Source organism: Petaurus breviceps, unplaced genomic scaffold, assembly GCF_028583685.1.
Source record: "Petaurus breviceps papuanus isolate PSGF00001 unplaced genomic scaffold, PetGlider_PUasm1.0 91133, whole genome shotgun sequence".
Classification (NCBI taxonomy): domain Eukaryota; kingdom Metazoa; phylum Chordata; class Mammalia; order Diprotodontia; family Petauridae; genus Petaurus; species Petaurus breviceps.
Window position 1 is genome coordinate 66,170,912 of NW_027187419.1, and position 14,643 is coordinate 66,185,554.

The following is a 14,643-nucleotide window of genomic DNA, read 5'->3' on the forward strand; positions in this document are numbered from 1 at the left end:
GTAAATATCAAGATTGTTGTGTTTGAGTTCCTTCAAAAATTTCTTAAAACAGAGTAAACTCTCTGTTATTTACCGTTCCATTAACCGATGCTTTTTGCACATCTATAGGATAAGGATGACTGACAGTGGAATAATAGATTTAGAGCTGACCTCACAGTCAGGAAGACCTAGATTCAAGTCCTACCTCTTGACACATCCTAGCTATGGTATCCTGGGCAAGTTATATAACTTCTCTTTTTAGGCAATTATCTGACTACATGGTGCAGAACAATTGCTGATTTGTTTGGGTATATAATGTTTCCTTATCTGGAGTTCCCTATAGAAATGAAATCACAGATCTAGAACAAAAAAAAAAGCAAAAAATATAAGCACAATCAGTGTTGATAGTGATTATTTTGAGGCATATTTTAAATCCTAAAGTGATTTCTGAATCATCAGAGAAAGAGTAAATTATGTTCAGTATGGTTTTAGTGTTAGATCTATATTATTGCATTCTGATTTTTGAAAATTGGTAATCCATATATGCTAACTATCTATCAGAGTACTCTGTTTCTTTACCATGTTATAAAACAAAGAGTGTTTTAGTAGACTGTAAGACATTTTGCAAGTTCCATAATCGGTTCTCCCAGTATATAACTATTTTTTCATCACTTATCTTGAATAAATAATGTAATGGGTGATTCAGTGATGTTGTGCATTTTTCTTCCAGGAGTGGTTTTTAGGAAAAGCATTACATGATGAACAATCGACAATCATCCACCATTATGCCTTTGCTGAAGATCCTACCGTTTTCAAATTTCCTGACTTTGCTGCTGGGTGGGCTCTTAGTCTTCCACTCATAAACAAGTAAGAGTTAAATGGGCAATTTTTTTGTACAACAGTTCCATGACTTTATGACTTGTAGATTTACTAACAAATGGCCTTTCTGTCCAAGCAAATGATCTGTAGTATTTTTATAGTGCTTTATGGTTCTCTGAGTTTTTCTTTTTGTTCAAATCTCTTTTATTTAAAAAAAAAAACTTTAATATTTTTTTATTCTGAGCTTATTGATTTCAGATTGCCAAAACTACACTATCCCCAAAAGAAATGTTTTTCTTTTCAAAGGAGAAAAAAAAGGATTATATGTGAAACTATGAATCACTAGTTCATATAACTTGTGTTTTAAAAAGCTTATTAATAAATTGTTACTTTCAAAGTTTTTCTGCTTGTCTATGTTTTCTACTGGTCTTCCTTCTGTTCTCTTTTGTGCATTTTTAGAAAATGCTTCAGTAACTTTTTTTTTGTTGTTTTCTTTTTACAACAGAATCACTAGTTCCCCTATCCCCTCAAATACCCACACTATGTGAAAAAAAAAAGAAAACTAGAATTCTTTTTTTTTAAATTCAATTTTTAATTTATTAATTTGTTTCCTTTTAGTTTACAGGATTCAGTTCCACAATTCCTTGAATTTCACATTTTGTCCCCCTCCTTCCCCTCTCCCCCCCATGGCGTCTTATAATCAAATATAGGATCTGTAAATACTTTCACATTATACAATGGTCAGGTTATAAGGATGGATTATACCAGCTGGAATGAAAAATGGATAAGTATAATCAGGGAAAACATCTATATGTGCGCCATGTCCAAAAATGTGTGTTTCATTTTGCATCTTGAGTCTATCACCTCCCTAGAAGGAGGTATGGATAGCCTGCTTTATCATCCAGCCTGTAGATTCATGGTCAATCATTGTATTAATTAAAATTTTTAAGATTTTTCAAAGTTGTTTTTGCAGTGCATACTGTGTGAGCAGTAGCATAATACTTGTCACATAGGAGATACTTAATCAATATTTATTGATTGGTTAGGCACATTTTATGTGTTTAATAAATGCTTGATGACTTGACTAAGTTGTTCTGCCTCTCACTTGACTGATAAATGACATGTATTCAAAACTGTTCCTGCTACCCATAGTCAGAGCTCTATGAAGAGGGGAAAGAGCACTACACTAAAGGGTTAAAGACCTGAGTTCTTATCCCAGCTCTTCCTCTTATTTGCCCTGTGACCTTCCAATGTCTCACTTTTTCCTGTATAATGAGGCTGAAATAATTTTTATATTTATCTTAAAGAGTAGTTATGATGACTATGAGATATACTGTTGAAAGCACTTTGAAAACTGTATGAATATAAGGTAATTTAGTCAGTAAACATGTATTAAGCAACTACTGTGTGCAAGATGTTGTGTTAACATTGGAGATACCACATTAGGAAAAAGACAGTTCCTGCCCTCAGAGAGCTTACAATCTGATGGGGGGAAGGTAACACACAAAAGGAAACTGGAAGAGTTTGGGAGACAGGGGATACCTAGTACAGAGAATGAAGGAGAAATCTGTCAGGGAGAAAGAGTATAGCTGGTTGGGAGATGACAAGATGGCTGACCTGGATGCCCTCCTTAAATGGAGGTTTGGGGAGGGATGTGGCCCAGTTGTAAGTAGTTTTCCTACCAGATCAACAGAGCTTTAGTAACTAGCTGATAAGAAACTTAATATAATGCCTTGAAAATAATATAAAATTGAATCCCAAAATGCATTTGAAATCTTAAAAAAAAAAGAACCAAACAATTTAATATAATATCTTTTAAGTCTGACAGATGACTGAGGTGATCTGTAACTTAAACACAGAAAGTAGACACATTAGAAAATGCCAGTGGATCTGTTCCTGCATAGTTAGAGCAGCTGAGGTTTATACAGTGCTTTAAAGTATGCCAGGTGCTTTTCCCACATCGTTAGCTCCTTTGATCCATCCTCACAATAGCCTGTGAGCTGACATTATACCTCATCCTGCAAATGACAGATCTGAGGTGAAGCCTCTGAGTCCAGCCCTCTCTCCACATCTCCTGTCTAGGTATATGCAGAAGCATGGAGCTGACCCAGCCGAGAGCCCAGAGATAACAGACCAGGCACCTTTTCTTTTTTATCCTCAATTAGAGTCACAGCAGCATAGATTGGGAGCTGAAAGGGAGGACTAGATGGCATCTGGGGGCACTTCCAGCTCTAATTTGATCCTTTGATACAACCTCTTCATTATATAGATGAATGTGGAAAGATGCTGAATTTCAGAGAGATTAACTGATTTGCCCAATGTACTCAGGGAACAATCTGGGATCTGAACCAGGGCCTGTGACTCAAATCTGAGTTTCTTTCTATTGTACTGTAATGCCTCCAACCAGCCAGCTGCTTCCTGGCTTCAGGGTGCTGTGACATGGAGCTTACCTTGGGCCCTTCTCCCTTCTAGTTGTGTCTAAAGAAAATTCATTTTCATAGTAATGACTGGTATCAAAAATTCCTGAGCATACAATGATAACAACCATGATCTCACTTCCTTTCTTCTCCCAATTCTTTCCACTCTCATCCTCATGACTGAGGGAGGACAGAAATAAACATTTTTCTGGTACCTACTATATACTATGTTTTCTTGTATGTCTGTGTCCTGCTATGTGCAGGACTTTGTGCTAAATGCTTAACAAATATCATCTAATTTGATCCTCTGAGATGAACTTCTGAGGTAGGTACTGTTATATTTATTTTATGGTTGAAGAAACTGAGGCAAACAGGTTAAGTGACTTGTCTAGGGTCACACAGCTGGTAAATGTCTGAGTCAGGATTTGAACTCAGTTCTTCCTGACTCCAGGACCAACAATCCATCTCCACTGTACCACCCAGTTGCCTCTAAACCTAAGCTCACTGAACATGATGATTTCACCACACGACTCTATAAGCATTTCTTGCTTACTGGTGTTGAAGGGGCACCTCATTGAAAAATCTCTGGTTTGAACGTTGCCAATGCTGATTGTCAAGGGAGCACTTTTTGGAGCCAAGTGGCTACTCTCTAATGGTCTTATCGGACTTCAAAGGTCCTTACCATGGAGTCCAATTATCAGAACATTCTTTGATATATGTTCAGTATATTTGGGGGGACCATCTTCAAGTAGATAAGATCTGATTTGGATTTTGCTCCAAGACTTGGAAAAAAAAATTCCTAGGTATGTATGTTTAGAGATGGATTAGGGTTGTCGTCAGTATGATTTGTAGAAATGTAGATTTTAAGAAATGATTAGCTTGATGACCTCAGAAAAACATGAACAGACTTGTATGAAATAATGGAGAATGAAATGAGCAGAACCAAGAGAACACTGTATGCAGTAACAGCAGTATTGCTTTGATAAATATTTTGAGTGCCTAAGTCATTTTGACTATTATAAATATCCAAATTAACTACAAAGGGCATATGAAGAAAGATGCTATCTGCATCTAGAAAAAGAACTAATGAATAGAAGTATGTATAAAATGATTTTACGTGTGTGTGTATACATATATTTGTATCTAATGGTAGCCGCCTTTACGGTGGAGAAGAGAAAGAAGGGAGGAAAAAAAGAAAATCACTTAATAATTTTATTATATATTTAAAAGGAATAGCAGGTTGTACACAATAGATTTGTAGTTTCATGTGTAATGATCGTTTTTTATTATACAGTGTTATAGAAATGCTTGTTTTATTCCATAAATTAAAAATTAAATAAATAAAATTTGAAAAAAAGGAAGACTGGGGGAATATAGTTATTGTATGGGTAGATATAGCAAAGACTCAGTGATTTCTTTTGGAATTCCCTAACATAAAGTAGTTTCAACATCATTATTGTCAGTTCCCAACTTCCAAATGTGTTGTGACTCTGGAATTTTATTTATAAGTCAATTATTTGAAATTCTTTAATTCTTTTTCCCACAGAAACAATGTCATAAATGGTCCCAGCCCAGAACACAAAAGTATACGATTGCTAATGTAGCTGAACTGTATATAGTAATGTACTGAAGAGATTATCCTGAGAAGTAGTTTGTTGTAATGGATAGAGGGTTAAATTCTCTAAAACTATAAATTGTAGAGAATATGCCAACCTGTATTGGTAGAGGGATTTTCTTTTCTTTTTTATTTTATTTTATTGCTTTTTGGAGGGCAGTTGGGGTTAAGTGACTTGCCCAAGGTCACATGGCTAGTTTTTGTGTTAAGTATCTGAGGCCGGATTTGAACTCAGGTCCTCCTGACTCCAGAGCCAGTGCTCTATTCACTGCACCACCTACCTGCCCATGGTAGAGGGATTTTCTTTGCCTGGGAATAGAACATAACATGGTTTTGGTGAGAAAAGTTATTCTAGGTTCCAATTTTGCCCTGTGGTTAACAGGAACTGGGATTTCCATACTTACTAGGATCTCAGGTGGTAAGGAGGTATCCTATGCATTTAAGGAGAGGATTTGGGAGGTAGGAAATAGGTCTTTGATCCTGGGGAGGGGATCCCTGGTAAAAGTTTCAGGTGACAGGGAAGGAGTCCTGGTCTTTGATAGGCAGCAGACCAGGTTCTAATATAGATGTTCTAAATGTAGGTGGCAGTAGTAGCAACTTTTTTTTTTTTTTTGGTATCTTTTGTAGGTTTGGGTCTTTGGCCTTCACAAGAGTACCAGAAAGAGGAGGAAGGAGAAAAGGGGGGGAGGAGGAAAGAATAGTCACAAGTAGTAGTGGTAGAAGAGACCAGTGACAGAAGTTATATAGTTAGAAAGGCAGGTTCCTATATTCATTTCTTTGGGGAATTACAGAATTTCAGTTTCCTTGAAGGGATCTCAGTGGCCATGTAGTCCATCCAAACCCTTCTACAAATTACCTAACAAGTGGTCACTCATATTCTGCATGAAGGCCTTTAATGAGAGGGAACCCATTACCTCTCTAAACAGTCCATTCCACTTTTGGACAGCTCTCATTGTTAAAAAGTATTTTTTCCCCCTAACATCAAGCATAACTTGCTTATTTGCAATGTTAAGCCATGAATCATAGTCTCGCCCTCTAGGACCAAACAAAACCAGTCAAATCCCTCTTCCATTGAGCCATTCCTAAAATACTTGAGGACTGCTATCCTGTCCCACCTGAATCTTCTCTAGGCTAAACATGTCAAGTTCATTTAGCTGATCCTCCTATGGCACGAACTTAAGGTTCTTTACTATTCCAGTTACTCTCCTCTGGATGTTGCCCAGTTAAGCAGTGGTCTCCCTGAAGTGTATTTAGAACTAAACACAATACTCCAGATAGTCAGGATACAGTGGGACTGTTACTTCTTTATTCCCAGAAATTCTGTCTCTTTTAATGTAGTCTAAGATTAAATTAGTTTTTCTAAAATCTAGGAAACTTTATCTTCATCATTCCCTCCTGTTTAAAAACAGTGCCAGGGAAGAATATAAAATGAGTCTAGCACGACCTTTTTATGACAAAATCATACTGACCCTTTGTAATTACTAATTCCTGTTCAGTAACCAACTCTTTAATAATGTATTCAGATATTTAAGTTAAGGTTACTGGCTTATAGTTTGCATGTTCCATTCATTCTATCCATTCATTCCTTTATCTCTTGGTCTCTTTTTTTTATCAGGCCACTTGCTCTTTTCTAATCGTAGGGTATCTTTCCCATTCTTGATGATCTTTCAAGTAGCACTGAAAGTGGCTCTGTGGCACATCTAACAGTACTTTCAGTACCTGAATGTGGAAGTCATATGGGCCAAGTGACTTGAATATATTAAGTGGTGCTAGGCTTTGTGTGCTATCTTGTCTTCTTATTTATTTTGGGTATTGACTGCTTATTAGTCATTTGTTATTTCCTTTCCAGTTGAAAGAACTTTATTTTTGTCAAAGAGAACAGAAGGAAACAAAGGATTGAATGGCTTAATTGCTTAATTTTTATTAACTGGGAGATAAGACCCAGAATGGGGAAGATAGTGCATCTGAAAGAGACATTTTTATGTCAAACATTAGTAGTAAGTCGTGGAGTCCCTATATATTAGCATCTATAGGTCAACTACTATTTAATGAAATATAAATTATGATCCATTTCCATGTCTTTATCTTCCATATATTTAGAATTGAGCTTTGAAAAAAAATGTTTGACCAAACGCAAAGCAAAGATATAATAAACAAGTGAACAACATAAATTTTTGTAGGATTTTAAATATTTGCTGCTGCTTTTACACACTGAGATGTTATTTGGTAGTAGTGAGTAGATGTTTAAAATGTTTGCTATGACTTCTCGTAGATGAAGCTAATGGTATACGCTACTATTAAAATAACTAGATATCAAAACAAAATTTCTTCTATTTTATGGGAATCATAAAACACACTTGTATAAACCTCAGCTTGGAGTCAAAGAAAAGGCTTCAAAGAAAAGCAATTTTTATTTTTCCCAATAGTCTCCCAAACAGGCAAAGAAAAAGGCTATGTTGGAGTTATCAAAAATGATAGAGGGAAATTTCTAACTACTCTTTTTCCTCCTTCCCTTTTCCTGTTTTCTTTTTTTCTATAATTCAGTAGAAGTATATCCAAGTTAAAATAAAACCTCATTATATTATCTTTTAAAGGCCCTGGTATGTCTCTTTGTAGATGGTAAAATGATCTTCATTTTAAAGGCTGGCCTTTTGAAGTGTTTAAAATTCAGCATTTGTGCCACACCATAGTTGGCATTCTTATGATAATAAGCAAATGATTTGCATTTTCATTTACTCAGCATCCTTACAGTGTGATTTTGTTTTATTCTTTTATTTTTTTATAGAAATTTTTAATAATAAAAAGTTCTGCATAATCTTATTTAAACTTTAGAAAAATCCAAACAATGTCTTCCCCTTCTTTTTTTGTTTTATTTTGTTTTTGGTTCTTGACAGAAAGTAAATTTAATTGCTTTCATTTTTCAGGCTTACCAAGAGATTGAAAAGTGAGTCCTTGAAGTCTGACTTTACGATCGATTTAAAACATGAGGTAAGTCATATTCCATTGGGTTGAACATTTGAGTAATCAAATCTGAAGGATTTTGGTATTGGAAAAATTCTAAGTTTCCATTGTCATGCCTTCCCTCATAAGTAGTCACTCCTCTGTGTAGATCAATCCAGTTTTGAGTTTTTGAAACTGTGGGTGAACCCAGAACATGTAGTGAAAGTTCCTTTACTCAGTCCTCATCCTTCTTGACTTCTCTGTAGTTTTTGATCCCTTCCCCTTCTCTTTTCCTTTGCTTTCTGTAAAGCTCTCCCTTTGTTCTGCCCCTATCTGGTTATTCACTTCTCAATTCTCCTTTCCAGATCTACTTCTCCTGCCAAATAAGTGAAGACATTCTCAAGATTATGTCCTGAACCTGTTTCAACTCCTGTAGGTTCAGTTACCATCTCTATGCAAATGACTCTCTCAAATTTTTATTCAGCCCAAATCTCTTTCCTGAATGCCTGTCCCATAATATTGACTACCTGGACAATTTGTAAGAATATCAAACTCAACCAGTCCAAAATGGAACACACTGTATTCCCCACCAAATTGATCTCTTCTCTGAACTTAACCATTTCTATTTATGGCGTCACCATCCCTGTAGCTCCATCCTCTGGGTGGAGCATTCCCACATGGGGCCACCATTTCAGGAGGTGACCATGACATCTATGCTCACTTCTTTCCTGGATCTTTCTACTTTGCTCCAACATATACACCCATCTACTCCATTACCCTTCTCAGGTCCCTCACTGTAGTTCTTGAGTCTTGTAAGGATGATGTGATGCAATCTCCCCCTATTATATCTATGCTGTTCCACATCCCTATCTCTATCTACACACTGTTCTATATATACATCTCTATATATGTATATATACTGTTCTCTCTCTCTCTATATGTGTGTGTGTGTGTGTGTGTGTGTGTGTGTATACATGTATATTCCATTATCTTTGAGGGGCATCTAGGTGGTGCGGTGGCTAGGGTACCAAACCTGGAGTCAGGAAGACTCATCTTTCTGAGTTCAAATTTGGCCTCAGACACTAACTAGCTGTGTGACCCTGGGCAAGTCACTTAACTCTGCTTGCTTCAGTTTTCTCATCTGTAAAATGAGCTGGAGAAGGAAATGGCAAATCACTCCAGTATCTCTGCCAAGAAAACCCCAAATGGGGTCACAAAAAGTCAGATGTGACTGACAAAAAAAATGACAAATCATCCTTGAGAATAGGGACTGTTTTATTTTGCTTGTATTTGTATTTGCATCACATGTTACAGTGCCTGGCACATAGAAGAAATTAATAAATGTTTTTTTATCTCTCTATCTGTCCTTCAAGTTGCCCAGGTTTATAACCTCATAGTCATCTTTGATTCTTCTTCCCCTTCCCTCAAACTCCATATCTAGCAAATTGTCGTGTCATGTCTTTTTTTCCTTGATGTCTCTTGCCTCCATCCCCTTCTGTCTATTCTGTTTTTTGCTTTTGTCATCCCTTGTCTGGACTATTGAAATAAACCTCTTGTTGGTCATCTTGCCTCTTCTCTCTCCTCTCTAGTCTGCTGCACACTGTTATTAAAGTGGTGTTCCTAAAACACAGATCTGACCCCTTCACTCCCTCACTCAAAACTGTGTGCTAGTTTCCTGTTACTTCTAGAATAAACCAGAAAGTCCTCCACCTGCCACTTAAGTTTGTCTTCCAGCTGCCTTTCTGGTCCTAGCTCATCATTGCTCTGGTTCACCCAGTGTTTATTCCAGCCAAATTCTGCCCACAAGCTGCTCCTTGTGGGCCACATTCCATTTTCCAGCCCTGTTCATTTCTTAGAATGTCCAGCTCTGAGGGCTTCTCTTTTCGTGCCTCTGCCTCAGAGTCCTGAAGGCTAATAGTTGCTTGGTTCAGAGATGTCTGTAGTCTTGTCTAGTAGTGCCTTGGAATCTCTCCTTTTATCCATATCTGGGCCATGGAAAACAGGATCTAACTAAACAACAAAAGGCAAGCAATGTGGGGCAACTAAGGGGGAAGGAGAAAGGGAAGAAATAAGTTTTTATTAAATACCTACTGTGTGCCAGGCCTTTAACTCAACACTGCAAATATTGTCTCATTTGGTCCTTACAACAACCTTGTGAGATAAGAGCTAGTGTTATCTCCTTTTTACAGTTGAGGAAACTGAGTCAAGATGAGGGGAAGTGACATGACTAGGGTCAGACAGTAAATGTCTTGCAGAGATTTAGGGTAGCTCCACTTTACATTCCCCAGCCCTGTGGTGGGTACTGGCCATTTTCCCCTATGCTAATTAGTAGTGAACAGCTCAGGGAGTAAAGGGGGTCTTTTTGTAATTTTGGCATAAGTGCAGAGCGACCAGATATTCCTGAGATAGATTGTATCGCTCATCATTAAACATCTGTTACTTCACATCTCTCTGTTCATACAATCAGTCCTACACAAGAGAGGCTTGTGTTTCATTTTTACTGAGCTCATCCACATGACCTTGGACTAATGGCAGATTTTAGATTATTGCTCATTCAGCACTTTGTTTTACCTGCCATGCAAACCACCATCTCAAGGCAGATTGCTAATTATAACCCTAAATGCACACACTATGGCAGGGGTAGAAAGAATCCCAGAAGTCATTTAGCACAAACCCCTCAAGAGAAAGGCAGGCAAATGTAGTGGAACGAATGCAGGACTTGGACCCAGAGGACCGAGGTTTAAATCTTAACTTTTGGGGCAAGTCACTTCACCTTCCTAATCTTCATCTGTAAAATGAAAGGCTTGGATTAGATGGCCTCTAAGACTACACAGTGACCAGCACATAGTTAGTGCTTTATAAAAATACTTATCTCTTCCTCTTCCCTACCAGGTCCCTTCTAACTCTAAAACTATGAACTTTCTACGCCAGAGGTATCAGACACATACTGCAATATTCCCTAGTGCAGCTGGACCAGATTAAAATGTCTCACAATGTTACCCCCATCCTGCACTGGTTCAGTCAAGCAGCTAGCTGGCACAGTGGGTAGAGTGCTGGACCTGGAGTCAGGAAGACCTGAGTTCCAATCTAACCTCAGATACTTAGCCATTTGATTCTGGGCAAGTTGTATAGCATTTCTCAGTTTCCTCCACTGCAAAATGGGCATAATGAAAGTATCTACATCACAGGGTGGTTGAAAGGATAAAATGAGAATATTTTTAAAGCACTTTGCAAACTTAAAAGCTCCTTATAAATTTTAGGGCAGGTAAGGTGACACAGTGGATAAACACTGGGTCTGGAATCAGGAAGACCTGAGTTCAAATTTGGCCTCATACACGTAATATCTGTGTGACTCTGGGAAAGTCACTTAACCCTCTTTGCCTCAGTTTTCTCTTCTGTAAAATGAGCTGGAGAAGGAAATGGCAAACCACTCCAGTATCTTTGCCAAGAAAACCCCAAATGGGGTCACAGAATCAGATCACAACTGAAAAAAATGACTGAAATTAATAAATTCTAGATATTATTGTTGAATCCAAATATGTGGCATAACATTTGTACCCAGCAAATTTCATGTTAGTTAGATTTTGCTATTTTTCTAACTTGTTCATCAAAGTCAGGGGTATAACCCTAGGGTGTTGCATTAGAAACATTCCTCCATGTTGCTGTCTATCCATTAATTGTGGCTTTTTTAGGTCACGTGTAATTCAACCAATTCTGAATCCAGGCTTCATTTCTCCACCTTGTACACAAGTATATCATGAGAGGCTTGGTAAAATGCTGCATTGAAACCCAGCTATACTATATGTGCCTGTTGCATTCCCCCTAATCTGTTTAATATCACTGACAATCAAGAAAAGACAGGATGTTAGGTTGGCATGAGCCGTCCTTGATGACCCACATTGTCTCTTAGTGGGTACTGACTCTCTTTCTAAGGGTTACCGATCTCTCCCTTTAAGATTATGTTCTTCTAGACTTTTGCCAGCAATCAAAGTCAAGCCTGCTGGCCTCTGCTTTGAAGAACTCATTTTATTTTTTTCGGAAAATGTGGATGACAGATTTCAGGCTCCAGTCCTTGAGCACTTATCTCATTCTTTCTCTTATTATTTGTGTGTGTGTGTGTGTGTGTGTGTGTGTGTGTGTGTGTGTAGGAAAATCTTTATTTGATTTCAGGCAGCCTCTTATTTTTTGGCCTTTGGAGCAGCTGCTTTCTGGGCAGGTGCCTTCTGGGCAGGTCCCTTCTGAGTGGGTCACTTCTTTGCTGGGGCCTTCTGGCCCGAGGCTTTCTGACCCTTCTGGCCCTTCTGGCTGGGGGCTGCCTTCTGGCCCTCAGCCTTCTTTGAGGGGATCTTCTTGGCGGAGACCTTTGCAGCAAGTGCCTTCTGGGCGGCTCGCTTCTTGGGAGACCCCTTCTGGATGGATGCCTTCTGGAGCTTCTTCACTTCATGCTTGATAATTCTATTTCTCATTTTCTTGGCCTTCATGACTTTGTAATGGTCAAAATCTGTCATCTTCGCTTTCCTTTCTCTGGCTTCAATCTTCTTGGCCCATCTCGTGGCTTTCCATTTTGTATTGATCTTTTCTTTCTCCCACATGGCCCGGACATACTTCTGACGGGCACTGTGTGGGAACTTGAGCACGAAGTCTGTGAGTTACATACACTTAAATGGCATGGTCTGCCTTGTCACACCGCTGCAGGGGCCATCAACCAAAGCCCGGTTCTGGTCGATCACGTCCACGATGGCCACTAGCTTGCTGGTGTGCAGCCCGAAGGAGAGGTAGGCCATGCGGCCAATCTCCACATAGCGCTTGAACACCATGTTGGCGGTGCCGAACAAGAAGGAAGGGCCTGCAAAGGACTGTACACGTGCAGAGCACAGCCTCTCTTAATATTTTTCAAACACCAATGACAATGACTCAACAGTTATGCCTGCTTGTTTTTTTTAGTGTCTTAGAAAAAATCTGTCTTGACCTGGTGACTTGATCTCATGAAGGGCAGCTAGGTACTTTTTATTTTTATTTTTTTACCATTTCCTTGATTATTTTGAGTTTCAGTTTTGTTATATAGACCCTAATTTCAAAGAATATTTCTCTTAAGTGAAGAAAATGGAAGCAAAATAAGTGTTGAGCATGGTGGTAGGAAACATGAGTCATTCTGCTGGCAAAGAATGGAGGTTCCCTATGAATGCATTTTTCTTTTAAAGAGAGAGCAGCTCAGGTGTAGATTGTAGATACCAGGTTTTTTGGTGATGTGGGTGAAGCTAATGGTTTTCTTGTATATTTCCCTACAGAATATTTTTTTTTAAAGCAATTGGGGTTAAGTAACTTGCTCAAGGTTACATGGCCAGTTATTTCTGGGTGTGGTGCTAAGTATCTGAGCCTGGATTCGATCCCAGGTCATCCCGACTCTGGGGCCGGTGCTCTTACTCGCTGAGCCACCTGGCCACCCCTCCCTACAGAATCTTGAAGGAAGTTTTACTGCCTTACAAAATTCATGTGTCCACTTGGGAATCCTTTAGTACTCAGAATGTTGTTTCATCTATAAGACTTATAACCACAATGTAATTAATATTTCTCTAATGATTATGAGACCAACCTCAAGATAGTTGTTGCTTTCTGTCCTTTTTTACTTTACATAATGTTTATTATCTTCTTGTAGTCATTGCCAACCATCTGTTTTATAATAGATCGCTCTCTACATTTGGGACAAAGGCAATGGACCCCACCTTACCCCGGTTCCTGAATTTTGCACAGATGATGTGAGCTCTCCTAAGGCTACCAGTTGTGCCACAATGTTTAACACTTTTCTGCCACTTTGTGTGAGTACCATAGGTAAAATTTATTTCTGTGTTAAATTTATATAGTGTGCTTCATGCTGTCTTGGCATCTCGTATAACACTGTGGACTCAGTGATTCCTGGTAATTATTCACTGACAGGACAAATAAGCAGATTCTGTGTCAGATCATTAATGCCAACTAAAGTTTACTGAGCAGTTGTTATGAGTTGTAGTGGGAAGGATACTAGATTTGGGGTCAGAAGTTTTCATTGTGAGCCCTGGATCTGTTACTTAGGAGCTGTATGACCTTAAGCAAGTAACTTAATTTCTCCAAGGCTCAGTTTCCCCATTTATAAAATGAGGATATTTCTTTACTGCTATGTTTGTGGAAAAAGCTTTTTGTATGCCTTAACACACTATTTAAGTGTAAGTTATTATTGTTATTATCAAATGAAACACCATGTTCAATTCAGACACTTATTCGGTGCCTCCTGAATGTGAAAGGTATTGAACGTAGAGAACTTTACTTGGTGGACAGTAAGAAGAGCTTAGGACTATAATGACATGACCAGATCTAAGAATAAAGGAGGTAAGTCTATAAGCAGAATGAAAACTCAATTGGATATGGAGAGAATAAACATGGTAATTATGAATAGTAACTTGTACCCCTGTCACCATATAAAAGATATTATCATTATTATCATTGCAAAGAGACAGCAGGGTACAGTGGATGGAGTGGTGGGCTTGGAGTCAGGAAAGCTAGAGATCCAATCCCTCCTCTGCAACCTAGTAGCCATGTGACCCTGAAAAATTTGCTGAACTTGGGGTTCATGTGCCTTAGGGTTTTCCCACTAAAAACCAAACAGACTGTGATCCTAACTGGCAAAGTTCCCACACCAGTAGTTCCCCATGTTGACAAAGTCCCAAATTCTTTGTATTAGTGATGTCTTATTAACAGAAGAAGTAAGGAGGTATTTTATAGCATAGAGAGAAGTCATGACACCTGTCCTTCCCATCTTTCCATATAGAAGGAAGAAAAGGCAAACATAGACTATATATATATATATATATATATATATATATATATATATATATATAT

General features: G+C 38.3%; 1 protein-coding gene and 1 pseudogene across 1 annotated transcript in view; one reads left to right on the forward strand and one right to left on the reverse strand.

The window, feature by feature from the left end:
- B3GLCT (beta 3-glucosyltransferase) overlaps positions 1-14,643 on the forward strand; it is a 127,357-nt gene that overhangs the window by 75,847 nt on the left and 36,867 nt on the right. Inside the window, exons 7-9 of the mRNA XM_069080270.1 lie at positions 710-846; positions 7,755-7,818; positions 13,455-13,586. Of these exons, the coding sequence (XP_068936371.1) occupies positions 710-846; positions 7,755-7,818; positions 13,455-13,586 (333 nt within the window). The remainder of the gene's footprint in view (positions 1-709; positions 847-7,754; positions 7,819-13,454; positions 13,587-14,643) is intronic.
- LOC138154716 (large ribosomal subunit protein eL14-like) lies at positions 11,925-12,622 on the reverse strand (annotated as a pseudogene).